Genomic DNA, 26,294 nt, shown 5'->3' on the forward strand with positions numbered 1-26,294 from the left:
TAAGATGGCATTTAGAGAGCTACTAGCAAGTCCAAAAAAGGCCGTGAGGGCATGTCATGTTCAGGGGTCGGGCACCGGGGTGCCGTCTACTGGACGAAACATCAGGGATGAGGTGCGGTTTGACATGGACCACGGTCCCAAATCGAGGGAGTAGTCGACGACGGATGGGTCCTTGTGGGAACCCAGTTTCAGCTGTCATGGCCAGACTGAGTTGACGACGCCAGCTCGGTCGGAAGATCCGAGCCTGATCATTAATCTGCGGGAGGAATCTGTGTTCTATTTTCCCACGGCCGAGCAATCACCATGCTGTTCGTATACACCCCGGAGTCCTGGCCGAGCATTTCCACCGGGAGAAGAATACCCGTCTGGTGGCAATGCTATCAAGTGGATAACAGGCTGTGGCCGTAGCTGGCACATGAGAACCACGCACGCCACGTTAACGGGTGGCTGGATGGAAGATCCGTCGGATAGACCATTTACTTCAGCTCATGTTCATGAAGGGGAGACCTTGTCAGGCACGGCAGAGCTGAACCTTGGAATACGACAGTGATTGCTCGCATATCTGTCGGGTTGCGACGGTAGATCTCAATGCAATCTCTGCACGAGCATCCGTACCGAGAATAAGGGAACTGAGAATGCTGCTGATTATCAGATGCGACTGATGCGAAGAATGTTCCTGAATTTGCCACGAGCGAGGGCCAAGATGGCTTAGGTTTCGAGGGCCTGGTGCGGCAGTTGGGGGAGGGCAAGTCGGGCTACCCCTGCTCGCCTGATGCAGCTGCCAGTCAGGCACGGCAGGCTTCGCATGACCCCAGCTACTTCGGGCCCAAGCCCGAGGCCACGGTCTCGGCTCAGAGATGGCGAAGCTGTGGGGAGCTATCCGAATGGCCGAGAAGGGTCGAGTACTAAATATCGGTGATTGCTTGCAGCGGGTAGATGGGCCGAAAGGGAAGTTGGAGGTGTTGGGCACGGTTGATGTGGCTGGATAGTCATCGTGCCATCTCGTCTAGCTCGTCCGGCAGAAAACCATCGACTTCAGGTGACGACTCAAGTCTGTGGGCGCATGCAGTCTAACTTCTAACGTTGGTTAGCACACCCAAGTTGAGATGACCTTCAACAGGACAGCACCATGTGGGAACAATCTCCAGGTGAGAACTGCGTAGCCTAGAGTGGGATAAACGAATGCCTATGTCTACCTGGCAGGCCTTTGGTACCCCTGTGAGATGTAGATAGATAATATTGGGAATCAGTCTATCATATTTGTCCGCCGCGCGCCCGATTTGATCGCCGCTGGGTTGGGGCGATCTCTCACGGTTAGGTGGGCTGGTGGGGTGGATTCGGGTTGCTGCTGCAGCCCTGCAGCTGGGGGGCCTTCTCACAGTACAGGGGCTATTCCGGGGTGCTTGTCGTACCGTGCGCTTTGCTCTGCCGATTGATTGAACTTTGTTCAGCGTACTGTATTGAGACGCGTTTACCCGTGCCCACGCGTCGTTGCAATCTGAAGCTATGGCCGCAATCCATCGAAACCTATGTCCAGCACAACTGCTCTATTCATCCTCATGATTGTGTGCCCACAGTATCACTTTAGCTAGATCACAATTTGTTCTCAATTCCACTGTCTGACTGTCAAGTTGACACCGTCACTCATTCACAGAGCAAACTTGTGTCCTTCCACAGTCTTGCATCGAACGTACTTCTTTCGCCGCTCACAGGCTCACTTGATATCGACATTTCGATCACAATGCCAGAGTGGGAGCCGATTCTGCCTATCGGCTGGGACCATAACCACAGAGCCTTCATGCAGGCGTTGATGGGTCGCGGCTTTATAACAATCGGCGAAGGCAAGTCGATCATTGCCGCGATTCTGTCCGCAGAAAACGACTCGGCTCGCAGGGTGACTCCTGATTCGATCGACGACAACACGTTCAGACAGTATGTCAGCAAAGCACGCGAAGCGGTGGCGTCGCTAGACTACGACATACGCAACACCTACCATCAAGTCGACCGAGAGCAAGTATGGGCGCTCATCAATGTGCACAGCGACCCGAGCACTCAGCTGGCGACTTCGCGGACCCCCGACGAGATCTCCTTCATTAAGAGAGTGCTCGATGCCATGTTCGAGACCTACAACACGCCCAGGCAGGAGGTCATGGCCATCACGGCGGCTCAAGCGAGGAAAGTCGCTCGGCCATCTGCACCAGCTCAGGACGGCGATGCCGACGGAGAGGAGCCTGCGCAACGGACTGCAGATAGGGCACTGAAACACAGCGAGATCGAGAGATTACTACCTAGTCTGGTCGCCGAGGGATGGTTTGAGGAGAGTGATGAGGGTTTTTACAGCTTGAGCCCGCGCTCACTCATGGAGCTAAAGACGTGGTTGGTGGCAGCCTACAATGACCCTGACGCCAGGTCCAACGACTGGCAGCGCATCAAATTCTGTGAGGCATGCAAGGAGATTGTGACAGTCGGGCAGAGATGCCCTGAGCGAGAGTGCAGCGCACGGATTCATGACATCTGCTCAGAGGCTTACTGGCGCACGCGGAGAGGCGGACGGACGTGTCCTAGGTGCGAAACGGCGTGGACAGGACAAAACTACGTTGGTGAGAAGGCCGTCACAGAAACAGCTGCAGCGCATCGCCGCGTCGGTCGAAAAAGAAGGAGCGATGCAGATGGATCGATGGTGGCTGAAGAGGCCGATGAAGAGGTCGAGGAGGACGGTGACAACGGCGAGGAGGGATAGGCTACCAGGTGGCACCACTCGAACAATCTCACAATGGATGAAAGCCGGGAGGCGCTGGAGCTCGCAAACTCAGAGGGATGAGAAGGCGTTGGGCATCACGACGCAAACATGGGAGGCTTTTGCTGGGACGAACACTGCTCGCTAGGGGTATTACTGGTGCTGTGCAACGTTCTCGTTGGGCTCTATTCAAGTCTTGACGTTATTTGGCTTTACAGTTTACGATACCCAGCCACAAGACAATGGCATTCGTATGAAACAAGCGGCTAAGTCGCACACCTCTGTCGAACTGTTGCGTGCGTAACCCTTGCAGCAGTGACGTCACCCACCCTTGAGGCCTCTCCCGTCACGGCCAGGCCAGGGCGTGTCCTTGAATTCTGGACAACCATTTGGCGGGGTCGCAGTGTCACTGAGACATGGGAGGGAGCTCCGATTACTGACGGCTCAAGAAGCTTGGTTCAGTGGCTGTGTGCTTGCAGCGAAACGGGCGGCCTCGACAAAGCCTCGCCACACACCATCATGTGCGACGCTGTATGACATTTCTAGGCCGTCTAGCTCGATCAAACAAAAGGCAAAGCTGGGTCGCTGCCACTTTTCCGATCTCACTTGTTCTTCTTGCATCAACCAACCCTGACACATTCTTGCCTTGTTCCATTGCCCATCGAGGCAAGAGACCAAAATGCTCGAATACATCGCATACCGGAAGTTCAAGAAGAACCGGGACCAGAAGGTCGCAGAGAGGGCAAAGCTTCAAGACGAAGCGGAAGCAGCCCGGTCGCGATCCAAATCACCGCCAGGGTCAGGTCCTGTCCTGACGGACGACGAGCAGCTCTTCCTCGAGAGGCTCACGTCTGAGGACGGCTATTCCGACGAGAATGGAAAGCGACCCCCTCTGCCCCCAAGGGTCAAAACACCCGATATCTCATGGGACAGCGACAACGATAGCTATGTACGAAACAACGATGTCGAGGTCAGCGGAAAGGGCAAGGGCAAGGAGAAGCCCAGCGATGGCAGCAAAGGCGATGGCAAACAGGCCTCTCGCTTCTCGTTCCTCACGCGCAAGACCGGCAAGAAGGATGACCTCCAACCCACCAATCTTGCGGTGCCGCACGACGAAGAAGAGCGCGAGAAAGATGACATCAACAAGGTCCTCGACGACCTGAATCTGTCCGCTCGCAACAACAAGACGTTCTCTCTGTCCAAGGAGTCTGCAGAGATGGTCGGACTGTTTACGGTCGTCCTGAAGGACTTGGTAAACGGTGTTCCCACCGCCACCAATGACCTAAAGAAGCTCTTTGAAGACCACGACGGCACACTGGCAAAGAACTACGAAAAGCTGCCCAAGAGCATGCAGAAGATGGTCACCACCCTTCCGAACAAGGTCACCGGCGCCCTTGCGCCGGAGCTTCTGGCCGTGGCTGCGGAGTCACAGGGGTTGAAGGGAGACGATGCGCCTAAGGGGGGTATCAAAGACCAGGCCATGAAGCTCATAATACCTAAGAACGTATCTGAGCTGGTGACCAAGCCTAGCGCGATCATTGGGATGTTGAAGGCTATCATGAACTTTCTCAAGGTGCGGTGGCCGGCCTTCATCGGCACAAACGCCATTTGGAGCATTGCACTCTTCCGTGAGTAACCTTTCCTCATCTCGAACCCGCTGTCGTGGGGTTGCTAATATTTCCTTTGCAGTACTTATGTTTGTGCTCTGGTACTGCCACAAGCGCGGTCGCGAGGTTCGGCTCGAACGCGAGAAGTCTACCGCCTCCGTCGAGGCAGGCAGCCGAATCGAGGAGCTCTCGGACGGCGACTCTGTAGTCGAGTCGCGCAGCGGGCGAGCATCCCCGAAGCGCATCGAGAGCTCCGGGGCGAGCTCGCGTAGGAAGTAGAGATTTGGTGGCTTTGGGCATCGATTCCGTTACGACTAATGACAAGAGAGACTTGCGGCGTGTGGCAAACTGCCCGCTCGATGATGAAAAATGGATTTTGCAAATAGGGCATGGCGTTAGGTGGCTTGCTGCTGAAAGAATGATTATTATCGAGATACCCTAATGAGGAAGGGGTACGGCACATACGCGTTCACGAAAGATGTAATGATCACTGCTTTGAATCACGCTGACTTATGGTCGTCAATAAATTCCGGGTATCATGCAATGCTTCCTGTCCCAATGTGAACCACCACTCTCCCACGGCCAACAGTCTACACGTCCTGAACGACCTCTTTGAATTCCTTGACCGCCTCGTTACGCCGTGTCCGGTCAATGACCTTTGCGCCGTCTTGCATCCAAAAATCGACCTCGTCTACAATATCGTACACAATGTCCTCAACAATCTGCTCGTCATAGCGCTCCGCCATCGCCCGAGGAGCTTCCTGCTTAGCTGTGATGGTCGGCTGCTCGTCTGTGCCGGTCATGACAACGTCGGTCTCCTTCTCCTGACCCTGGCTGTAGCCCGGTGGTGGATACCAGAAGTCTGGACCGAAATTCACCACTGCTGCTCCGCCGCGGAAAACACTCACAGCGGGATAGTAACCGAGCATGCCATCATCCAGGCCTTCTCGCGCGTCAGGCTGCTTAGCCGTGGCTGGCTTGGAGGCTTGCGGTAAGAAGGATAGGAGATTGGTGAATGCAGTGCCCATCTCAACACCGTTCTTGTACGCCTTGACCCAAGAGTTCGGCAGCGTTCGCAGGCAAGGGACCGGGTGCGTTGGGTTAGGACCTTCTGACTGGCCTGCGCCCGTTCCAGATGTGGACATCGGAGACGGGTTCATCAAATCCTCAAGCTCGGGTGAGGTGTGGTAGTCGGGTGTCTCAAAGTAGATGTGTGCTTTGAATCGGATCGGTAGTCGGTCCCGGACAATGTTTGGTGCTTCAGTTGTTGAGTGGTCTGTCTCTGCCAACAGGTCAACGGCTGGGTTGAAATGACCCGTCACAACCTTCCGGTGTAACTGTTCAGAGGGCAGATTGATCTCGAGCCCTAGCACATCGCCCTCCCGGAGCTCCTCGCCGGGTGGGAAAAAGTCCTTCGGCCTGGACATGTGCACCTTCTGCCCCTCTTTATCTCGAATTCCGTAGCTGTAGGCATCGAAACCCGCTGGTGCATCCACCGCGGCTTCCCGCCGTGCGAATCCCACGCGGACATGGCCATGCGACTCTGGTTGGTCGGAGCCCGGTGGAGGTGGTTCCCTTAATATGCCCCTTGTGATCTTACACTCCCAGTACCAGCGGCCCTCCCTGATGGCAATGTTCGCTCGCGACATTCTCCATCCTTTGTCAGTTGTAATATGCCTGCCGGATTTATCGAACAGCAGATGCGTCGCGGCATCCTCGAAGCTCATATGGGCACCGAAAGGCTCTGGCTCCGTCTGTCTGTAGTAGAAGGATGAGGGTAACTTGGGATCTGCGATACAATGGGTATAGTAGTACTGCTTCTTGTTGTATACGCTGATCTATGTTAGCACCAGCCAGGCCATATGAGCGACGCATGCTTGCTTACTGCTCTTGTGTCTCGAAGAACTCGATGTTCTCGCCCCCGGGGCTGGCCACCTCGTGATGGAACGCAAGTTGCGGGCCACGAGCTGGTTCAAAGTCGGTTGATTTGGGCAGAGGAAGTATATAGCGTGCTGGCGATATCTCCGCGGCTGGGAGATTGGCTCGAGCCTTCTTGGTCTGTCGCGGGTCTGGAGTTGCTCTAGAGCTATCGGCACCACCAGGAGTACTGGCAGCCTTCGATTCTCGCTTCTTGAGCGACTCCTTCTTGGTACGCTTCTCCCGTGATACAATGGGTGTCTCCTCTGGTACCTGCGACTTTCTTGGGGTGAAGTCCGGGTTCAGAGGTGAGGACACAGCAGGTACGTGGTCGTCGTCAAGGGCGCGCTTCTGGGGGAGGGAGGCCGGTCCTGGCGCGGGTGCTGGGGTAAGACTCGTGCCTCCAGCTGGAGGAATCTCGGAGATGTCGCTTGACATGCTGAACTGACTGAGCTGACGAGGTATCGTGTGGTGGTGTGGTTGCAAACCAATCGTCTCATACCAAGGAAATTGCCTTTGGCGGCCGTTCTGTCTAGCAATTAAGTCCAATGGAAGCTTGGGGCATGATGCGACAAGAAAGCTCCCAGACGCGCCTTTGCGCCGCGATTGTCTGATAAGAGAGCACTATCGATTGGTGCAGCTAGGCTCCAATCCCTGCAACTCGGCACCCTACAGGCCTCAGACCCATCTGCCTGCAATGTTACGGCCGAACTTCAACTTTACCCAAGTCTCAAATCACCAACAGCCTCCCTCCTTCTGGTCCGCTGGCCTGCGCGTAGTCGTTGACTATTCGCTCGCTACTTCCTCCTCCCTCCTCCTTCAATCGAGAGCCCTTCCCAGGCCTGTCAACAATTTTTGTCGAGTGGGCTTAGCAAGCGGCTTGGGCTTCTCTCGCGTCAACTAATTTTGAACGTCACCCGCTCAGAAAAGCCGTGCTGCCACCATGCCTGTCGTCAAAGGTGGAGTGTGGACGAACATCGAGGATGAAGTCCTCAAAGCTGCCGTATCCAAGTACGGTCTGAATCAATGGGCTCGTGTGTCGTCTTTGCTTGCGCGAAAGACACCCAAGCAGTGCAAAGCAAGATGGCAAGAATGGCTTGACCCAAGCATCAAGAAGGTCGAGTTCACCAAGGAGGAGGATGAGAAGCTGCTCCACCTAGCGAAGTTGATGCCCACACAATGGCGGACCATTGCTCCTCTCGTCGGCCGAACCGCCAATCAGTGTATCGAACGGTACCAGAAACTCCTGGATGAGGCAGAGCAGAGGGAGGCTTCAGAGCTTAGCTTGACAGGAGGAGATGAGACGTCCGCACCGACGGCAGACGATGTCAGAAAGTTGCGACCGGGTGAGGTAGACCCCGATCCGGAGACGAAGCCCGCGCGGCCCGACACCATCGACCTCGATGAAGACGAGAAGGAGATGCTCAGCGAGGCACGAGCTCGCTTGGCCAATACTCAGGGAAAGAAAGCGAAGCGCAAGGCCCGTGAGCGACAGCAAGAAGAGTCCAGGCGTCTTGCGGCTCTTCAGAAGCGTCGCGAACTGAAGACTGCTGGAATCAACATCAAGGTTACTACGCGGAAGAAGGGTCAGATGGACTACAATGCCGACATTCCTTTTGAGAAGAAAGCTGCGCCAGGTTTCTACGACACGACCGAAGAGATTTCGCTGAATGACAGGCAGCGAGCAAACTTTGACCCCAGAAAACAACAGCTGGCGCAGGCGAAAAGGAAGCAAGACGAGGAAGACGAAGCAGGGCGTAAGAGGAGGAAGGCGGACAAAGATGCACCCTCTGCTTCCTACCGGGAGGCCCTTAAGGCTGGCCAAATGCAGCGCCTCAGGGAAGCTGAGCAGAGCAGCAAGAGAAGAGCCCTCAACTTGCCAGCACCTCAGGTCGGCGAAGGCGAGCTGGAGGATATCGTGAAGATGGGCATGATTGGCGAGCGCGCAAACACAATGGCGGAGGGTGATAACGACGCCACACGAGGGCTTGTCAACTCGTATTCAGCCCTCAACACAGGAGCGCCAATTCGAACACCAAGAGCGCCTGCTCATGAGGACCACATTGCCAACGAGATCAAAAACATCCGAGCATTAACCGAGACACAGTCCTCTCTCCTTGGTGGCGACAACACGCCCCTGCACGAGGGTGCTGGCTCCACCGGTTTTGAGTCTGCCGCTCCAAGGATGCAGAATATCGTCACCCCCAATCCTCTTGCAACCCCCCTCAGGTCAGGTTCAAATGGCGTTGGTGCTACACCCTTGCGTCCAGGGCAAACGCCCCTGCGGACACCGCGTGACAGTTTTGCGCTCAATAGCCAGGGGAACGATATGGTCTTGAGGCATAGGCTTCAGCAAGGTCTAGCATCTCTGCCCAAACCAAAACAGCAGGCATGGGAGCTTGAGCTACCAGAGGAGCAGCAAGAGCTTGCAATGGTCGAAAATGGTCTACCGGAGGATGCTTCAGAGCGTGACCGCAGGGAGCGAGAATTGCGTGAAGCGCAGGAGCTTCTAGAGAGGAAGAGGCGCACGCAGGTCATGCAGCGAGGGCTTCCGCGACCAGTCTCTGTCAATTTGACGGTGCTCTCGAAGGCGGCTGAGGGTTTTGAGGATCCTGCGGAGAAGGCTATCGCGCGGGAAGCAGCACTGCTCATGGCTTACGACGCCGCCAAATTCCCTCTTTCTGATGCCACACGCGGTGTGAACGTTCCCAGCTTGGCTCAGATTGACGATAGTGCTCTGGCGGACGCACGACGGCAAATCCTGATGGACATCAAGGACAAGCCGAAGCCTGAGGAGGTGGAGGCTGCCTGGGCCAAGAGCAATAACAACTCGCTGCTCTTGGGTCTTGGTTGCTACGATGACACCGAAAATGAAGAGTTGGAGGCCATGAAATTGGCCGCTGACGACATTCAGGAAACCATGATCGCGTCCGCCGAGAAGGGATCCAAGCTGGAGAAGAAGTTAAACTTGCATTTGGGTGGCTATAAGCAGCGCGCTGAGATGCTGCGGAAGAAGATCGGTGAGACAGCAACGGACTTGGAAAAGGCCACTAATGCTCTCCACGCTTTCGAAATCCTGGCTGCTTCAGAGGAGGCGGCGGTCAGAAACAGGCTGGCTGCTCTGCGGGATGAGGTCAACTTTGTGGGCAGGAGGGAGAGAGAAGCGCAGGAGGTGTATAGGCGGAACCAGGAGGAGCTGAGTGCTCTGAGGGCCGGCGGAGCAAATGGATATCATTGAAGAGGCATACGCTATTCTTGAGGGCCGCCACGAGTGTATTATAGGTTGAAAATTGAGAGCTGAGTGAGCGTCATTGAGATAGAGGATGGAGAGCCTAAGATCCAATTTGCATCACATATACTCCACCGTTGTAGCACATTATCTGTGTCGTGGATGAGAAATACAGTCAATGGGTATCCAAGGCTCGAGCTCGTGCCATAGTGACAAGGGCCAGGACCCTGGAGGCTCAAGTTAGCACCCCAGCACTGCAGAAGCTAGGCATGCAGGGCTCCTGCAGCTAGGCTGTAGCGGGCCACCCACGCGCTGCAAATCCGTACTATATTATCTATTCACGCCCTCGCACGCGACACCTCGTTGCCGCCAGCACCCGACAGCAACTCCCATACTACCAGGAGGTCCCCTTTGGGAGTAGTATGTGGGTGGCCAGAACGATGGCGTCCACGACGAGAACAGCGACGCATGGGGCGCTCACCTTCGAGCTAGTTGCCAAGTGCTCTGTAAGTCACGATGCTGCCCGGCATCTCTGGGGAAAGCCGTCCAGTTACTCCAGCCTCGTCGGGAGCCGCTCACTGACAGGTGCGCCCACACCAGCGATAGACCACACGAGCTCGCGCCTCCGTCCTTACCCTGCCACATGGGCCTGTCAATTTACCCATGTTCATGCCGGTCGCCACGCAGGCCTCGCTCAAGGGCATCACGCCCGAACAGCTGGAACAGACAGGCTGCCGCCTGTGCCTCAACAACACATATCACCTCGGCCTGAAGCCCGGCCAGGAGGTTCTGGATGCCATCGGCGGCGCACATAAGCTACAGGGCTGGAAACACAACATCCTGACGGACAGTGGAGGGTATGCAATCATTCCCCTCGCCCAACGGCACCCGAAACGCATGTAGGATTTGGGGGTTGCGAAAGAACGGACAGGAAGGCTTACACTGTTGCGGCCACCGCCCATGTAGTTTCCAGATGGTGTCCCTCCTCAAGCTCGCGACCATCACGGAGGAGGGCGTGCGGTTCCTGTCGCCGCACGACGGCACGCCCATGCTCCTGACGCCGGAGCACTCCATGTCGCTGCAGAACTCGATCGGCTCGGACATCATGATGCAGCTGGACGACGTGCTGGTGACGACGTCGCCGGACGCGGCGCGCATGCGCGAGGCCATGGAGCGCAGCGTGCGGTGGCTGGACCGGTGCGTCGCCGCGCACCGCAACCCGGCCACGCAGAACCTCTTCTGCATCATCCAGGGCGGGCTGGACGTCGCCCTGCGGCGCGCCTGCACCGCCGAGATGGTCGCGCGCGACACGCCCGGCATCGCCATCGGCGGGCTCAGCGGCGGCGAGGCAAAGGCCGACACCTGCCGCGTCGTCGCCGCCTGCACCGCAATGCTGCCCGAGCTCAAGCCCCGCTACGTCATGGGCGTCGGCTACCCGGAGGACCTGGTCGTCAGCGTGGCGCTGGGCGCGGATATGTTCGACTGCGTGTGGCCGACACGGACGGCGCGCTTCGGGAATGCCATCACCAAGGCCGGGATGCTCAAGCTCAAGAACTCCGAGTTCGCCAACGACTTTCGCGTGGTCGAGGAGGGGTGCGGCTGTGTCTGCTGCCGGCCCAAGGGCGATGTCAGGGACGGGGTTGATGGCTTGGGCGTCACGAGGGCTTTCATACACCACAACGTGGGCAAGGAGACTGTCGCGGCCCACCTGCTCACCATCCACAACGTCTGGTACCAGTTGAACCTCACGAGGGAGGCGCGGGAGGCAATCATTGCGGATCGGTATCCTGCGTTCATCGGGGAGTTCTTTGCTAGACTGTACCCAGATAGAAGCCACTACCCCGAGTGGGCGGTGGATGCGCTCCAGGGAGTTGGAGTGGATTTAATGCAAGAGTGAAGAAAAGAAAGTCGTGTTTCGCGTTCCTTACAGCATGGAATGGGTGTGCAGGTTTATTGCGTACTGCATTCGAATGATGAAGACCCCCGAATGCCCGAATCAAGCCCTAGCCCGTGAGAGCGAACATCCCTTGCAAAGGAAAAAAAAATTGTACACTGTCCTTCTAGAATAGTAGTGAGGGTTTGTCTCCCCGCCTACCCATGCAACAGTATAAATGCTGTTTTCGATCACCAGCCCAATGCTGTCCCGTCATTAAATGTCATCCAAAACATATGTCGTCCCATCGTGTAAGTCGTAGATCGCAATATTCTTCCAGTCTTCAGATACATCACGTCGTGTACCAAGCGTATCATATCACGAAGCATCAATTCTGATCACGCGCTGGCATCCGGGCCTGGGCCCGGCTGAACGTGTGTCGCCCACTCCCATACCCTATCCGCCCCTCTTCCAGAGCCAGTAAGGCCCGCAAGGTTGCTCGCCTTGGGTGGATCTCTGATGTGTTGCTTCATGGCCGCGACACCTTGCGTGAGCATGTCCTCGGGCTCCTCATGGAAGACCGACCTTGCCGTCCTCCCGCTCGTGATCACGCGCTCTACAGGCCTTGTACCACCCGATCTCGGGCGGTACCTATCATCGTCATAGACTTCTCCGGTCTCAACCGTATGCCTTCGAATCGGCGCACTCCCGGGTCCTGGCGGCACTGCCGAGGCCAAGGCCGGCAATGGCATCGTGGCAGCTGTCGGCAGTGGTGGAGGTCGATGCATGGGGCTCTGGCGGAGATCCGTATTGAACCGGTCGGCTAGCCTTCCTACAGACGCAGCCCGAACGCCTCGAGCGCGGTTGACGCCTCGGATATAGTCGCCCGTCGCAGCCCTATCAAAAGCCGGTGCAGGATCGATTGGCATCTGGGGAAGGGGAGAAGGTTGAGGCGGTTCGGGCACCACAATATGGCGCGGACGTGGTCGGAAGTTATCATTCATGTGGTGGCTCGCAGCGTTTCCTAATCCGTGAATATCTCCAAAGCCGCCCAAGAAGTCGTCTTCGGGGCCGTCCTCGGACTCTTGATAAGTCTGTAGACGCCTCGCATACGCTTCATCACGTCCGTCTTGCAACCGCCGGAGGTGCAGTTCTTCTTCGTAATTCTGTGGTCGTGGACGGGGCCCCGGGAATGCTGATATACCAGGCCCAGCACGAGCCTGCCTTGTCGGAGAGGGTGGAATATCGACCGCTGGCCGACCACCGACACGATCTCGGGCCGGAAAAGGAATTTGCATATGCTCCAGGCGATCGTCCTCGAGAGAATCATAGTTGAACCAAGAGCACTCGCAAGTTTTCCATCTGGCCCCGCAGATCATGCAGAATTCAGCTCCGCAACGACTTTGCAACATATCAGATGATAACTTGCCCCAGAAAGGGAGAGGAGAGAGAGGACGACAACATACCATGTCATATGATTGCAGCCTTCCTTTAGTTCCACCATGGCCTTGCACCTAAAGCAACACTGCCAACCTTCCTCTTTGGCCTGTGCCAAGAACATCACCGTATCCTCGTCCTTGGGACAGTCCCTACCGTTATGCCACCTGCCGTTGCAGCGCACACATACCTTGGTCTTGCACTTATCACAGCGGCCGTATTTTCGCCCGTCGTCAGCGTGACGGATGTCCTCGGGGCGGATGAATTCGCTGCAGCCCTTTTTGGGGCAGTAGATGCGGTTGCGGGTCGAATACTCGACGAACTTTTTGTTCCACGTCCTCTTGAATTCGTTGTCAAACAGGCGGTCCACGTGTTTCAGGGGTATAGTGGCCGCGGTGCAGCATTTGGGCGGCATGTGCTGTGGGTCCGTAATGGACAACTTGAAGCTTCGCTTGAGGCACGAGTGGCACATCCGATGGCCGCATTTAAGCTTGGCCGTCTTGCGGGAAGGGAGATCGTCCATGCAGACAACACATTCCACTCTAATGTCAACTGTTAATGGCGGCCTGAGCTGAGCGATAAGCCAGAGGATGGGGTAACTCACATTTTGACACGTTTATCTGTGGCATGATGGTGATGAGAGTGTAGTGACGGGCCAAAGAAGTTTCCAAGGAAAGTTGACGATGACGAGCGCCTTGTTGAGCTTACACTGTGATGTTGCGACGCAGCCGCCTGAGAACCGCTAACAGTATTTGACCTCCCAAGCGATGCAGACGGCGGGTGATGGCGGTCAGGCTTCTCTATAGTCGTGACCTCGGTATCGTAGTATCGCTTCGAGGACGATCTGGCCCGGTGTGATGAGCCAGGGTTGCCACCAAAGATGGATGGCAATACATACCGCTTGGGCGTTGATGAGGGCTCCATGTGGCTTTCGCTTCGTCTTCTTCGAGATTCCGTCTTGTGATGAGAATCGTGTCGATTTCTGTGTTTTCCTCGGCGCTCAAACCGATCACGAAGATGGTGGTCGTCTTGCGAGTCTTCTGATTCCGTGACATCTGGTTCTGGGATGTGCCTAGCAGATGGGGCTCGGGACTGAGGGCGCGAGCGTGGGTGTAGCGGAGGAAGAAGTTCATCGTCGATAGAAGGAGTGTGCCTAGAGTTCATTTCATCGTAGTCTTCTTCCAGCCTGGCAGAATCTCTACGTCTTCGCCGCGGACGGTGATGACTTCTCGTTGGCTCTGCCCGACTCGGACTTCTTTCATGGCGGCTTAGACGCCTGGACCTGTCGCCCCTCCGAGGCCTCCTTCTATCGTCCAGGCTGTCGTATGTGGTCTCCGTATCCTCACCATTGGATTCTGATCCTGACGCATACATACTATCCCGGAGGACAGGAACGGAGGGCGCGGCATGGATTGAACGGGCATGAGACCGAGCCCTGCGGAGTCCATGCCCGGGATCTTGGTCGTCATACCCAGCGCGGATGGGCTCTCTCAGCGAAGGGCGGCGGTACAGGACTTCGGCTGTCGATGGTCTCGTCATCGAGGACATCGGAGGGTGGGGCACGCGCGTGCTCGCCCTGGAGGACGACACAGAATGCGGCGGCGTGGGTTGACGGCCACGTGGATCGGAGTGGTAATGGCGGGAGAGCCGGCGGGAGGACGACGAAGCCCTGGAATCGGGTGTCTGCATTAATATCTCTTCGTCTTGCCTCCTCTCCCACTCCCGGTCCCTCAGGACAAGGCGGTCCATCGTCCTCGTATCGCCATCTCTACCTCTACCTCTGCCTCTGGCCCTATCTCTGTCTCTGTCTCTGCTGCTCCTATGGGGCGACGAATCCCGGTCCTCATCCTCGAGCCCGAGCGAATCGAGCTCGGGTGCCGGGGGTAGAACGCGCGAACTCCTCCTACTTCTCGAGCTCATTGGGCTCTCGAGGTACTCGGGCCTCGCCATTCGTCCACTCCGCGCACGTCAGCCCTGATGCGGCGGCATTCGAGAAAATATCGAAGGCGGCAGGCGTGGGAGAGTGCAGGTGCAGGTGCAGGTGCAAGTGCTGATGTCTCCTTGCCTGGCAGAAGAGCAGAAGGGCACGGGGACACAGCAGCATGGGACAAGCACGGCGGATGGTGGATGGCGGAGGGCGGCTGGCGGTGGAGAGCAGGACGATCTGCGCAGCGTAGCAGCGCCGGGCAGAAAAAAGAGAGAGAGAGAGGAGTGAGAGGCTAGGTCAGAGGGGATTGAATCGCGGGCTGCATATGCTTGGTGCGTCGAGAGGAAGCCAGATGGTTTCACACAAGTGGTTCACTGCAACCTGTAGGTGCAGGAGTGGGGTGACGCCTGTGTGGTTGATTGGCGATGTTGTGCTGCCGGCGCCAGCTCCTGCAGACAGGCACGGCTAGTCCGCCTTACACAAAGATGGAGAGGAAAAGAAGAGCCCTCTGGCGGCGGCAGAGGGAGGGATTGGGCACCAGTACTGTGTAGACGAGGCAGATCTGGATGTGTGGATGTACAGAACGGATGGATAGTCGTCGCTGTGTTACCCAACAAAGTCCGTAAACCCAAGTCGGTCTCACTCTGGTTGCCTACCCCACAAGTAGGAAGGGATGGCGACAAACAGCCTTGGGCCAGATGGCAATATGAGCATCAGGCAGGAACAATGTCTAGTCTCTGCATCTGCCAAACAGTCATGAACCATTCGGACGAGGCCCATGCAAACCAAATCGCAGTGGCTGTCAGCTCTGGCTAATAAGGGTAGCGTGGGCCCCTTTTCAGCTGACAGCTGACGGCTGACGGACGTTGGAGCCCTAAAATGAAGGGCTCAGTTGCCACCAGGCCCCAATGTGATAAAAGTCTTTGACGCAGAAGACAAGATTGGATTGGACTGGACGGGGCTGCTGGTCGAATTGGGATGGCTGGGCGGGCGGTGCGAAGCGAGGCGAGGCAAAGCAAAGCAAAGCAACGTGAAGATGGGCTCGAGGGCTGTGAATGGACGAGATGCGGAGGATATCATCTATCTATCGCCTTTTAGAGACACAACTGTGGCATTGATCATGCCTGGCCCAAGTCATAAATACTGCTGTGTGTCTGAGATGATGAACGGATGATTTTGTTGTGTTGAACCAGATGTAGGTATGTGCTGTGCGGTGCGTATATATGTACGCATGTATCTCTATCCATCTAGCTAGCAATGAGGTCTGCAGAATTGCACTTTGGGTCCATATCGATCTGCAGTGTAGTGCAGTGCGGCAGCAGGCCTCTTTCGTCAGCGACTTGGAGCTTACTCAAGCTCGAGCTGGAGCTGAATTGGCCTGACAGGGTCCAGGGGCAGGGGGCAGGGGGCAGGGGTCCAGCTACGCCTCCCAGCCTCGGCCGACCTTCCAGCCATCCGCCATCTGCCATCCGCCATGGTGGCAGGGTGGCTGCCCCACCTTCGCGGGGTCTTTGCTTTCGGCTCCGGGCCGGGCCCCTTCCGGCAGTGGCAGTCGGTGGACAGTGGCATCGGCACTGGCACTGGCGCTGGCACTGGCGCTGGCACTGGCATGACACTGGCATATCGACTTGACAAGCGAGAGGACCAGTTACTATACTGTCCTGTGCTGTACCGGACTTGCAAAGTGCACAGTAGTGTAGTGACATGGTCATGACTGATAGAGCTCTGCTTCACATCATCTCGCGGCAGAAGTTGAATGAATGCTCTTGACGTCCCAAAATGTCCAGCCGTAATACATGATTGCCAGACAATTGATTTGTGTGAAATTGGAATGGCCCAGCTCAATACACATAGAGGACGGGCCTTGCCCAAGAAATGCTGGCTCAGCGCAGTAGTCGCTTCACCTGGCTGAATTGGACTGCGTCTGTCATGCAGCTGGACGGGTTGAATCCCAGCTGGATGGGCCCTTAGGAGCCTCCCAGGGGTTCTGCTGCATTCCATCTTAAACCTCCTACACAGTATACGGCCCTCAAGCTTTGGAGCTACCGCGGAAGAGATTCTAATAGGCCAGCAGCCTCTTTCTATTAGGGGCAACCCCCCCCAGCCGGGCATAGTTTGGGCAGCTAGAGCTGGGGAGGTGATGCTGCGACAGCTTGCGTTTCTCACCACAGGGTTGCCCGGATTGTGTGGCTTGACATGAACCTGACCTGACATGCCTGACATGCCCATGCCGCGCCCATGCCATGCCCGTGCCCATGCCATCTGCCATCTGCCACCCTGCATCGAATCCATGCAGACTTTACACAGCAATGGTTGCTCCTGTCTCGAATTCAAGGTTCTGGACCTGTGTCAGGCAAGGCAGCTTGCCCACTGCCGGCGTTCAATATTTGGGAAACAATCTTCATTCTCATCTCACATCATAAACACAACTTGCGAGCTATCGATCTACACTACTGGTACAAAAGGAAAAAAACACGCCGGCAAACTTTATTGTGTCTCAGCCTCATTCCCGGACACGTCCCTCGCCCCGCCCTCCCGCTCGTGTCTGTCTGTCTGTCTGCTAGTCTGTCGTGCCTCGTGAACCGCCCATTTGCAGCGTTATCCAACTTCTTCTCACTTCCGCCTGTCCCGTGGTTGACATATCAATGGGCCCACAAACTTGATCGGGCCCTCACGCTTTCTCTGGCCTGCTCTGCTCGCACTGCCCTGTTCCATGCCGACCTATCTGTGTCACGGCTTCCGCTGGAAACGCCGTAGCATACGCGTCTACGTCGTTGTCCAGAACCTCGACGACGCCGCGCCGGAATGGGTCGTCAAACGAGGCTCCCCACGGAGCCTTATCGAGTCCTTTTACAACCTTTTTGATTTTCTTCCCGAATGCACCTTTCCGCCAACACGTCGCAGCAGCTTCGCCCCTCGCTCATACTCGCTGTCCCACTCCCTGGACCGCAGCAGTATCGCCGACGATGACGACGACGCCGCCAGCCACTACACGGCTCGCTCGGCCAGGGGCAGGAGCACGAGCCGGAGCCGCACCGTCGTGGCCCAGCAGTCGCAATCCCAAGAGGCGCCTGCTGCGCCAGCCTCGTGCAGGGAAAGCAGCAACAGCAGCAGGAAAAGGAGCAAATCCGAGATCAGCCGCAAGCCCCTACCGCCGACTACCCACGCTCCAAACGTCTACCAGGCACAACAGGCACACCAGGCACCACCGTCTCCGCCGTCATCCCAGCCTCAGTTTCCGTCCCACATGAGCGAGGGTAGCACGGCCGACCCGGTTCTGGCGCAGGACTGGTCGCCAGTCAAGGTCCTGGAGGAGCATGACCCGAACAACCTCGACGAGGTCTCGCGGCCCTATGCCTATGTCGCCGACTACGTCCAGCGCATCGATGCGTCCTGCAGCATCGTCGAGGAGATTGCAAAGTATGAGCACATGGTGCGCGCAAGCAAGGAGCCCGCCGTCACCGGCCCCAGCTCGGACGAGACCCTGAACGGGAAACGGGACACGGCGACGCTGGGCGGTCTCGCCGGCTGGTTCGAGCAGCTGAGGGACCAGCTGCAGAGGGGTGAGGAGATCAGGTGGTATGTGGTCGTCAACGGCGATGAGGAAAGGGAGTGGCCGGTGGACGGAAGTTTGTCGAGGCCCGACACGAGGGCACAGATGGCCCACCATGCGCAGTATACACACCAACAACTAATCTTCGAGGGCCGGGACCGGGATCTCGAGGTGCGCAGGGAGCAGCTCAGGAGAGAACTTGGGTACGATCAAGGCGGAATCGATAGGTTGGCGGACAGGAGGATGGAGAGGAGACCGCCGGTAGTCCCTGAAAAGGATCTGCCACCTTTACGGATCGATATGCCAATGCATCCTGCCGGGCCTTCGCGCCCAAAGACGCCAAAGACACCTGGGAAGGGAGGGTTTCGCAAGCTATTCGGGAGGTCAAAGTCTGGGGATCAGACACCGTGAAGGTGGCACGGCGAACACGACACCGAGGAATACTACAGTCAAAGGCGCGACTTTTAGTCTCGTCACGCATCCCATCGTACACATACTGAGACGAACAATTTCGGAGCCCAAAATGGACCATTCTGAGCATTGATGCATAGGCGACGGTGCGGAATACTACTCTATCAGTCTCTTGGCTGGTCACGGAGATCCCGAGACGATTTCGTCCCTTCCCGGCAGTACTCGAGCTGGACCATTGTGTCGTTGTGTCGTGGGCCTGATGCTCCAAGTATTCTTACCCCAAGGACAGCGAAACTTACGACATGGAATCAGCATAGCGAGAAGAAATCCTGGGACAGGAGAGAAAGACAAATGAGAGAGGAGAGAGCTGGCAGCGGGGCAAGGTGCCTTGAAGGCCAGGAAGCTGAACGAGCCGTGATACCCAGACACAGTGGCCACATGTGATCAAACCGCCTATATCTACACATCGACTCAGGATACAAATGACGGACCCGATGCCTCGCAACCAAGAAACGTGAGCGTTTTTATGACTGAGTGGATGGGAACAGGCGATCAAGTGTAATACAAGGCACAGGGGCCTCGGAAGCCCTTCATGAAGGTATAATGCCTGTTTTCACAGAGCAGCTGCTTACGGATCGGACATGACAAGTGAGATCCAGGATGTGATACATAGGTATGCAGAAACAATTGATCAATGACGAAACAAGAAGCAAGAGGCTAAATGCTTCAAGTACAGATTGCTTGTTGAAATGTTTCTGTACCCACCCAGCTCCTCACCTCCAACTTTGACGACAGTCAGAGCAGCCTCATCGGGCCATCCAGTGTCAATATATTTTCAGAACTGTGGATCTTTGAGTTGGCCTCGTCTTCCAGTTCTTCCTTGTACCAAGATCCCATGATACTCTTCCTAGCCAGAAGACCTATCATCAAAGTTCCATTCGGTTTGATGGCAACCCCGACGGAATCAACTCGATCAAGGCACAGAGAGACACGCGCTAGAAGAAGCATTGTTTTGGACCCGTCAAGCAAGGCACAGTAACAACAATGTATGCGACGAATATCATCATCTCTAGCCCCGCCATCTCTCCGAGCTCATATGCTGTTGTCAAATCATCTTCGTCTTGGTGGCCTGCGACAAATTCAAAGCGCAGTGAGCACGCAAATCAGCGGGCTTGGATCATAGGCTGACTGACGACAGCCGCACCTGAACACCCAAGACATTAGAAGCAGGTACGAGAGCCCGCTTCAATGCGGTTCTGGTCTCTGTGTTTCTGCTGCTCACCCATACATATGAGATGTCGGGTGGGCTTGCTGATCGCCGAGCGTCTTGAAGCGGCGGTCAAGTCAGCGAAAACAGTGGGCCTCGATGTGGAATATCGTGAGCACTCCGATCAAAGGGTCAAGGCGGCAAGCTACTTCTCATCATTCCAAGTACGCCCATGATATCCGAGCATGGTTGAAGCAGGAAAATTGATCCAGATACCGCACCATCCTGTGGGCTACTTTGGCAAAAGAAATATGAATCGATTTGCTTATGCTTCCTGACGAAGTCCACGCGAAAATGGAGCGTGGCCATCACTTATATTACAACGATATCGTCGAAAAGGCGTATAAGCCTACACAAATACTAGTTGCTATTCCAAAGATGGGACTTGGCCAGACTTATTGTTTCGCTATGCGCGAGCCCAAGATGTTTGCTATGGACTGTTTGCTTTACTCCTCGACAGGCCTTCGCATCTAGGTACAACTGAAAAGGCACGTTAACCATCACAAGCACTTTGCGCAACGGGAAAGGCGAAAGGGCGACTACAAAGGTAGCCGTTTCCAGGACTACATGAATCCGACGCACGTGAGACTCTCGCATGCGCAAGTTTCTGGCTCCAGATTGGACACACAAACCTTTGAGTCGATTGTCTATATCGGTCCCATAGGCAACAATAAAACTACGACTACAACCACCTGGTCTTTCTCGGCGGTTCAGGGAATGGGCTGCCTCACAATTTCCTGGGCATCGCTCTCCCAAGCCGCCGAGACCCTCGCTTCTGCGGGCGACTCGGATAAATCCGACGCGTGGGCACATCCTGGGTGGGCCTGTACCGCGAGGCTGTACTGTCCGGAGCTTATGGGCCTTGATACTCAAGTACTCACCGAGAATGCTGGCCCGCGACGGCCGGTCAAACGCGCAATACAAGTTCCTCTAGGCTCTGGAGGACGAAGAGGGAAGCACGCCCGAGATGAGCGCTCTTTGTGCCCACCTTAGAGGTGCAATTTGTCGCAACAACTGACGCAGAGTTCGTCTGACCATCCAGCCTACAACAGTCGGCCCTAATCCCACTGCGATCGCAATATTGGTTCGGAGGCGGCGGGCGGCAACACCCCGGTACCTGCCAGGTGGTCGCCGTCCATGGTTCGCCCAGCCTCCGCAGGCGAGAGACTGCATCTTCTTGGAAACCGCAAACAACACCTCTTCGTAAACAACTCGGTGCAAAATCGAAGATGGATGTGCGCCACAAACCCGCATCGGCAAATTCGCGCATAGGGGAGGAAAAGTGATGCATCACACGCGTCTGCGAAGCTCGCAGCGTGACCGTTGAGGCCCGACTATATGGCGCCATATTACCGGGGATGCCACTTTCAGTTTCCTCCAGCAGAAATTTGGCAATTTGCTTCAAGGAAGCCTTCCGAAGGCTCTTCGTCAGCCATTGTTAAAAAGCCAAGCGTTCTGCGCCGAGATATTTCCCCAACAGGCTACTTTGGGCAATAGGAACACTACCCCCCCCCCCCCAAATCTTTGGTGCGCAATGTGTGGTGCAGAGACAAGGACGAGCCTTGGTTCGAGCATCTCGGCAAGCGGCCAGGAACCGTGGTCCTCGGTACGGGAGCCTGCCCACCCTAGCTCTGGCCTGGTGACCATTGGTCGTTGCTTCGGCTCTGTCATTTATTTGGTGTCCGTGATGAGCTTTGTACTTCGCGGTCAGAGATTGTGCTACACCCCGTGCAGGTTTCTCGGCGACCATCGAGGCAGGAGTAAGCTTAGGCGTCGATCGATTTGGGCGTATGCATTCGTTAATTGTGGCTGCCGTACGATTGACGGCCTGTGGCTTGCATCGACAAAACACGTGCGGCCTGGGCTTGAGAGGGAAAGGGGAGGGGGTGTGGTTGCAAATCCATAGCCTGCTCGAATGGATACGGCCCTTGATCAAGACTGGCGAGGGTGAGCCTTGAGAAAGAGAACAAGCCCACAACGAGAATCCCTCAAGACCCGGAACAGGCAAGCACCTACACAGCTAGCCTACCGCGGATTTAAATTTAAGCCTTCGAGAAAACCAACGGGTACTGCTATTTCGAACAAGAGCTACCCCGCGTTCGGCCGTGTAGGCTCACGCGCAACATTCACTCCGGGATTCCATAGGACCCTACTGGTCACGATCTGCGGCCTTGATCTGCGGGCCAAGGATAGGCAGGGTGTGGCCGGCGTGACTGCTGTACCACAGTAGAAAACGCTGGTTCGCTTGCAGCTGAGGCGTAGCTCTGGTTCGCGTGAGCAGCTGTTGCGACTGGACCCTTAAAATTGCCCGTGGCGGGGGAAGAGGCATGGGGGTGTTGGCATCGCTGCCGGGGGGGTCGGGAATGGCACGGGGTGGGCAAAATGCTGGCTCGTGAGTTTGTGGGAACGGGACCGACCACGACGGGGACTAAGCAAGCACCTGAAGGCACAACGAGACGGCAAGAATGCTTGTATGATGTCGCCTTGGAGATAACGAGCCACTCTTGCTATCTGCCAAGCGGCCTTTTGTTCTGTATCTACCAATACAAACTGCCTACATAGGAAGGTAGGAAGATGATGACAGAGCCTAGATCGCCCACATGACATGAAACCAGCATGCCGCGCGGTCGGGACTCTCAGGACTAAGACGAAACCTCGCGGTAGAACATCTCTTGACTGCTCGAAAGACAAGGAACCTCCCTCTTCACTTACACGACATTCACATTCTTCTGACGGCCACGGGCCTCGGCCCTTGGGCCTTGAACGCCGCTTCGCACGAACGGCACTGTCTGGCGCGCCCGCGAAGGGTTCAATGCCCACAGAGCAGACTCGGACATGGCTGGCAATTTCGAGATGCCTCCCTCCATGACTGACCCCATCCATCCTTCGCCTCCTGGTGGTAGTATCCAGGCAACCCCCAAAATTGGTCTTCGATCGCCCCTGCAGCTGGCCTCGCTCAATGTGTCTGCTTTGCCACCCCGTTAATAAAACTACAGCCGGTGCAAAGTCGACTGCTGCAGATGAATCATGATCAAATGGGCTCGCTCGCGGTGGCCGTGCCTGGAGATCTGCACAGCAGCTGGCGCTGTCGATGTCGATTCGCAGCACTTGGGTGCTGTGGATGGTCATGTGACGCCGATGGGCACTGCAGTGACCACGGAGCTGGGCCCCCGTTGATCAGGTCGCCTCCAAGAGGGAAGAACGTCGTGTGAGCGTCACACACGAGCTCTCATAATGATGACGAAGCTGCAGGCGCTGGGCTGAATTTCGAATGAGGCTCCAGAGTGGCCGTTGTGGTGTATTAAGAGCCTTGGGAGGGGTGTTGGTCACCGGCAGAGTCGGGCCGCCCGCCGAAGATGGTCCGCCAACCAACGCCTTAGTATTCATCACGGTGCAACCACGACCCCAGGCACCCCCTCAGGGTTCTTCTCGACAGGCTCGATTCCCTCGTAGAAACCAGGATTTTGGCTGTCATTTCTTAGCGCTCAGATCTGCCAATTTCGACTGCTCCTTCCACTGCCGAGATGTGGATTTCGTCAGATCGTTTCCAGCTCGGGCATTTGCTCGGCGTTGCTTTGCTGGCGGTGGCCACACGTCCCCCATCCTCCGTGGGCTTTCACTTGCCTCGTGTGCATTTCGGCCCTCAATTGTATCGAGAGTGCGTGCACGGCCGAGCTTCCTTTGCTCCAAAGAGTATCGAGAGGCGTCAGATCGACGCTCACCCGCCCTGAACGTATTTAATTTGAGTTGGGAGCCCGGGGGTGATTTTCACACCCCTACATGTATTTGCGCGCCGAGTAGCCAGGTTTAAATTGAACGTGGCGACATAAGTCCCGATTCGGTGGGTACTAACGGGAGTTCGTGGATACGGTCTGGGAGCACCCGTCTGCCGTAAGCAATTGGCGTGGCGATACTGGCTGTTTCGATTTGGTTTCCTTTCCACGGTCTTGCGTTGGTACTGAGTGTCGTTGTCGACCGCATTTGATAGTGTGGCGACAGTTATTCCGATGCCGCAAAGCAGGCTGTGTAGAAAGTAGAGATGGGCCATCCAGAGGCACGTAGTGTATCAGTGGCTGCCTTTCAGCCACTTAGGAACGTTCTCCTCCGAACCTCAGCCTCTTTGATGATCTCTGCAGCCAAGCTTAGGCTGGGAGCCAGAACCGCATATCGCTCAATTTCCATAACGACCTCGTTGATGATGCGATCGATGCTGTCTCCGTGGGGGACCAGCGCCATCAAAATATTGGAGAGGGATGGTGACATCGTAGCTCCCATCACCAGTAGCGTCTGAGACACAATAGAAAGTGCCCCTTGCCAAAGGTACGGCATATGTCCGGCATGGCTAGAAGAGTACTGTTAGCAAATGACGTATTGATGCTGCGATAGAACTCGAGGGAAGAAGATCTTGTTCTGTGTCACACTGGAGAGGCATTGTAGATGGGGAGGATGGCCAGCCTGAGACTTACTGGGCAGCGATATGCTCCAACTGGCGGATGGAAGCTTCCAAGCATTTGTGACAGCTGTCGCGTACTGCAGGGTCCAACACAGCCTGCTCGTTGTCCAGAACGGCTAGAATGTATGGTCTGTATATGATTGTGCGACAGGCGAAAAATCGCAGGCGTAGTACTGTTTGTACTGGATCCGGCAGCATCGTCCGAGCGAAGGGGAACTGCAGTGGAAGTGGCAGACTCTCGTACCACTGGGTCAGCTGGAAGTCGAGCTCGGCCACAACAGGCTCGAGGCTGGTGGTGGTAGCCATAGAATCCTTGGAATAGATAAGCTGGCTGACTCTGTTCAAAAGCCGCCGTAGCGCTATCTCTGCGAGAAAATACCAAAGGTCATCACGCCCCACGGCTTCGTTCTCGTCGCCCTCGAAACCGCCTGGCAGACCGACATTTTCTTCAAAGTGAACCACCCCCGAGTGTGGAAGATCGAGCTCTGCCAATAGATCGCTCTCACAGAGCAAGGAATTCCAATATATGCGCTCCGTGAGCTCCCTCTGGTCGGGCGGGATTCTGTTTGGCGACATGAGGAGTAGCTGGAGCTTGTTGCTGGTCGTGCACAGCAGGTTCCAGGCCTCAAGAGGCCGGACAAGGTAAAACAGGTAGGCAGAGGCAAGCAGGTGGCACTGCGCGGCGAGCACATTGTTGGATGTCATCATGCCCGGCAGCAGCGCCCAGGCCGCAGTAAAGTATTGCAGTCCTGGGGGATCCTCCTGCGGCACCACCCTGGAGATGCTGCCCCGGAGGCTTGCCTGACCGAGGGCGAGGACTAGGAGAACAATGCAGCTTTCTGCGCCCTCGCGGAACCCGTTGGAAAGTGCGAGTCGGTAGTGGCTCCTCCAGGTGTATGGATTCACGCAGGCATACCAGATGTTGACTCGTTCAAAGTATGCCTCGATGTAGGCTGTCGTATTGGAGAGGTCGACGCAAGGGGTCTTGGTCAGAGAGTGTAATGGTTCTCTGGCCATTTCAAGCTGGAGCAGTATTTGGGGGTCATAAGGGCGAGAGACCAGGTCACGTATCAGAGGCCATTGCAAGAGATGGAGGGCAGCATTGGTGTGAATCTTGGGCATCGTCGAGATGTTGGTACCGTTGGGGGCCCAGGTCCCTATGCCACCGCTGAGGAGGACGGACCCAAAGTTCCCGCTGGCGCTCTGCACCAGCAGATTCTCCCCACTGAGGGCGGTGGTGCCACTACTCAGGTTAGGCGAGCCCTGGCCGATGTTGATGCCGTTTGACTGGTTCACGATGTTTATCTGGAGTAGGCTCTCGATGCGGTTCAAGCGCTCGAGAATCAGCTTGTCGCCGGCATCGAGCTTGATGCCCGGCTCGCGATAGACGCATTCAGCGCCGAGCTCAGTGCAGAGCTTGCATTTCGGCTTGGTGCCGTCACATCTCGATTTCCTGGAGCGGCAGACCTCGCAGGCGATGGTGGCTCTTCTCCGTGGGTAGTCAACGCCGGCGTCGGTGTTTCTCCGCTTCAGGGGATTCACGCTGTCTTCACTGTCGTCTTTCTGCATGCTCACTGAACCATGTTCAGGCCTATTCTCGGATGACTGCGACAGATGTCGAGCCTTTTGCGGCGGGCCAAGGGCGCCGTCACGGCCGAAGCTGCCCTGCCGTTGGTTCTTGACGGCGGTCGGGGACTTGAGAGCACCGGTCCCGTTTGTGGCCGTCATCAGGGGAGTCGGCATATCGATTGAGAAGTTGTCCCTGGTAGGCACTGGGAATGGCCTGACGGCGCTCGCCGTTGCAGTGGCGGTTGTTGAGTGGGGAGAGCCCCCTGTGGATGAGGGCGACATGCTGACCCGCAAGCTCATGCGATAACCGACGG

At 56.3% G+C, this 26,294-nt stretch overlaps 10 protein-coding genes across 10 annotated transcripts; 6 read left to right on the plus strand and 4 right to left on the minus strand.

Annotated features, from left to right (window-relative positions):
• Nucleotides 1-1,741: 1,741 nt before the first annotated feature.
• Nucleotides 1,742-2,740, plus strand: J7T55_010162 (uncharacterized protein; the record flags this gene model as incomplete). The annotated part of the gene is made up of 1 exon (XM_053131359.1): nt 1,742-2,740. One exon carries the CDS (start codon nt 1,742-1,744, stop codon nt 2,738-2,740), a length of 999 nt encoding a protein of 332 aa, XP_052990588.1.
• A 676-nt stretch (nt 2,741-3,416) lies between these two features.
• J7T55_010163 (uncharacterized protein) lies at nt 3,417-4,623 on the plus strand (the record flags this gene model as incomplete). The annotated part of the gene is made up of 2 exons (XM_053131360.1): nt 3,417-4,365; nt 4,427-4,623. 2 exons carry the CDS (start codon nt 3,417-3,419, stop codon nt 4,621-4,623), a joined length of 1,146 nt encoding a protein of 381 aa, XP_052990589.1.
• Nucleotides 4,624-4,934: 311 nt separating this feature from the next.
• J7T55_010164 (uncharacterized protein) lies at nt 4,935-6,699 on the minus strand (the record flags this gene model as incomplete). The annotated part of the gene is made up of 2 exons (XM_053131361.1): nt 4,935-6,177; nt 6,230-6,699. The coding sequence occupies 2 exons, from the start codon at nt 6,697-6,699 to the stop codon at nt 4,935-4,937; spliced, it is 1,713 nt and encodes a 570-aa protein (XP_052990590.1).
• Nucleotides 6,700-7,204: 505 nt separating this feature from the next.
• J7T55_010165 (uncharacterized protein) lies at nt 7,205-9,499 on the plus strand (the record flags this gene model as incomplete). Its single annotated transcript, XM_053131362.1, has 1 exon — nt 7,205-9,499. The coding sequence occupies one exon, from the start codon at nt 7,205-7,207 to the stop codon at nt 9,497-9,499; it is 2,295 nt and encodes a 764-aa protein (XP_052990591.1).
• Nucleotides 9,500-9,930: 431 nt separating this feature from the next.
• On the plus strand, nt 9,931-11,387 carry J7T55_010166 (uncharacterized protein; the record flags this gene model as incomplete). The annotated part of the gene is made up of 3 exons (XM_053131363.1): nt 9,931-9,996; nt 10,097-10,347; nt 10,457-11,387. The coding sequence occupies 3 exons, from the start codon at nt 9,931-9,933 to the stop codon at nt 11,385-11,387; spliced, it is 1,248 nt and encodes a 415-aa protein (XP_052990592.1).
• Nucleotides 11,388-11,761: 374 nt separating this feature from the next.
• On the minus strand, nt 11,762-14,720 carry J7T55_010167 (uncharacterized protein; the record flags this gene model as incomplete). The annotated part of the gene is made up of 5 exons (XM_053131364.1): nt 11,762-12,764; nt 12,830-13,342; nt 13,405-13,420; nt 13,699-13,953; nt 14,147-14,720. 5 exons carry the CDS (start codon nt 14,718-14,720, stop codon nt 11,762-11,764), a joined length of 2,361 nt encoding a protein of 786 aa, XP_052990593.1.
• Nucleotides 14,721-16,201: 1,481 nt separating this feature from the next.
• Nucleotides 16,202-16,497, plus strand: J7T55_010168 (uncharacterized protein; the record flags this gene model as incomplete). The annotated part of the gene is made up of 2 exons (XM_053131365.1): nt 16,202-16,374; nt 16,449-16,497. The coding sequence occupies 2 exons, from the start codon at nt 16,202-16,204 to the stop codon at nt 16,495-16,497; spliced, it is 222 nt and encodes a 73-aa protein (XP_052990594.1).
• Nucleotides 16,498-17,440: 943 nt separating this feature from the next.
• Nucleotides 17,441-18,691, plus strand: J7T55_010169 (uncharacterized protein; the record flags this gene model as incomplete). Its single annotated transcript, XM_053131366.1, has 1 exon — nt 17,441-18,691. The coding sequence occupies one exon, from the start codon at nt 17,441-17,443 to the stop codon at nt 18,689-18,691; it is 1,251 nt and encodes a 416-aa protein (XP_052990595.1).
• Nucleotides 18,692-22,107: 3,416 nt separating this feature from the next.
• Nucleotides 22,108-22,795, minus strand: J7T55_010170 (uncharacterized protein; the record flags this gene model as incomplete). Its single annotated transcript, XM_053131367.1, has 2 exons — nt 22,108-22,303; nt 22,671-22,795. The coding sequence occupies 2 exons, from the start codon at nt 22,793-22,795 to the stop codon at nt 22,108-22,110; spliced, it is 321 nt and encodes a 106-aa protein (XP_052990596.1).
• A 1,243-nt stretch (nt 22,796-24,038) lies between these two features.
• J7T55_010171 (uncharacterized protein) lies at nt 24,039-26,154 on the minus strand (the record flags this gene model as incomplete). The annotated part of the gene is made up of 2 exons (XM_053131368.1): nt 24,039-24,300; nt 24,425-26,154. 2 exons carry the CDS (start codon nt 26,152-26,154, stop codon nt 24,039-24,041), a joined length of 1,992 nt encoding a protein of 663 aa, XP_052990597.1.
• Nucleotides 26,155-26,294: the final 140 nt, after the last annotated feature.

The sequence above is a fragment of the Diaporthe amygdali genome (genome assembly GCF_026229845.1).
Source record: "Diaporthe amygdali strain CAA958 chromosome Unknown NODE_26_length_719862_cov_65_716256, whole genome shotgun sequence".
Classification (NCBI taxonomy): Eukaryota; Fungi; Ascomycota; class Sordariomycetes; order Diaporthales; family Diaporthaceae; genus Diaporthe; species Diaporthe amygdali.